The 917-nt window shown below is 63.0% G+C and overlaps 1 protein-coding gene across 3 annotated transcripts in view; it reads left to right on the forward strand.

Moving 5' to 3' along the window:
- The first annotated feature begins 423 nt into the window (after window positions 1–423).
- RHOBTB3 (Rho related BTB domain containing 3) overlaps window positions 424–917 on the forward strand; it is a 21,304-nt gene continuing 20,810 nt past the window's right edge. For 2 of the 3 annotated variants that reach the window (XM_035310251.1, XM_035310253.1), the window contains exon 1: window positions 551–815. In XM_035310251.1, coding sequence (XP_035166142.1) covers window positions 576–815 — 240 coding nt within the window. In that variant the 5' untranslated portion in view covers window positions 551–575. Of the gene's footprint in view, window positions 439–550; window positions 816–917 lie in introns of those variants that run through there. The other variant, XM_035310252.1, reaches the window with a different exon arrangement.

Below are 917 nucleotides of genomic sequence, written 5' to 3' on the forward strand. Positions count from 1 at the left end.
TTTTCTTTTCTCTTTTCTTTTTTTTCTTTTTTTTTTCTTTCTCTTTTCCTTTTTTTGTTTTGTATTTATTTTTATTTTTTCATTTTTTTCCTTTTGTTTTTCTTTTTTCTTTTCTTGGGCCCTTGCCTCACCCCCCTCAGAGGGAACATTTTCTTCCTTACAGCTCATCTAAACCTTCCCACGTTTAGTTCCCAGCCCTAAGCCATTTCTCCCTACACCCCCTAAGACCCTCCCCAGCCTTCCCGCAGCCCCTTCAGGACGCTTTGGGCTGTCATTTTTCATTTTAGGCTAAAAACCTAAAAAAAACCGGACTAACAAGAGGAGGAAGCAGCACGCCCTGCCCACCACCCCGCCCTTCCCCGCCGTTTGCTGGGCGTGACGTCAGCGTGCGATGCCCGTGACGTAGTGCGGGAGGGAGGGAGGCAGAGCCGGGAGCATGTAGGGGCCGCCGCGGGGCCGGGGGAGGGAGGTGGGGGGGACCGGGGAGATGCCGGGGGTGGGGGAGTACCGGGGCGGGGAGGGCACCGGGAAGGATCCGGGGGTCCCGGGGGGGATGGAGGGGGTCCCGGGGGGTGATGATGCCGGGGGATGTCGGCGCAGGTGTGGACGCGCGGTGCCGTTGCAGGTCGGTGAGCATCGTGTCGCTGGGCACGGAGCGGGAGGCGGCGGCGGGCAGCGCGGGGCAGCCGGGGCTGGTGCGGAGCTACCTGCGGGGCAGCGGCCTGGTGGCCGAGCTCGGCAGCCCCGCGCCCAGCCGGCTCCGGGCGCGCATCCTGGGCGGCGTGCCGCTGGAGGTCCACGAGTGTCCGCGATGGGTACGGAGCGGATCGGGTCCCCTTCGCCCTCCCCACACCCTCCCTCCCCCCCACCCCCACCCAACTCCCCGCGTGTCGTCCCCTTGAAACGCGCGGCATCCC

This window comes from Oxyura jamaicensis, chromosome Z (assembly GCF_011077185.1).
Source record: "Oxyura jamaicensis isolate SHBP4307 breed ruddy duck chromosome Z, BPBGC_Ojam_1.0, whole genome shotgun sequence".
NCBI classification, from domain to species: Eukaryota; Metazoa; Chordata; class Aves; order Anseriformes; family Anatidae; genus Oxyura; species Oxyura jamaicensis.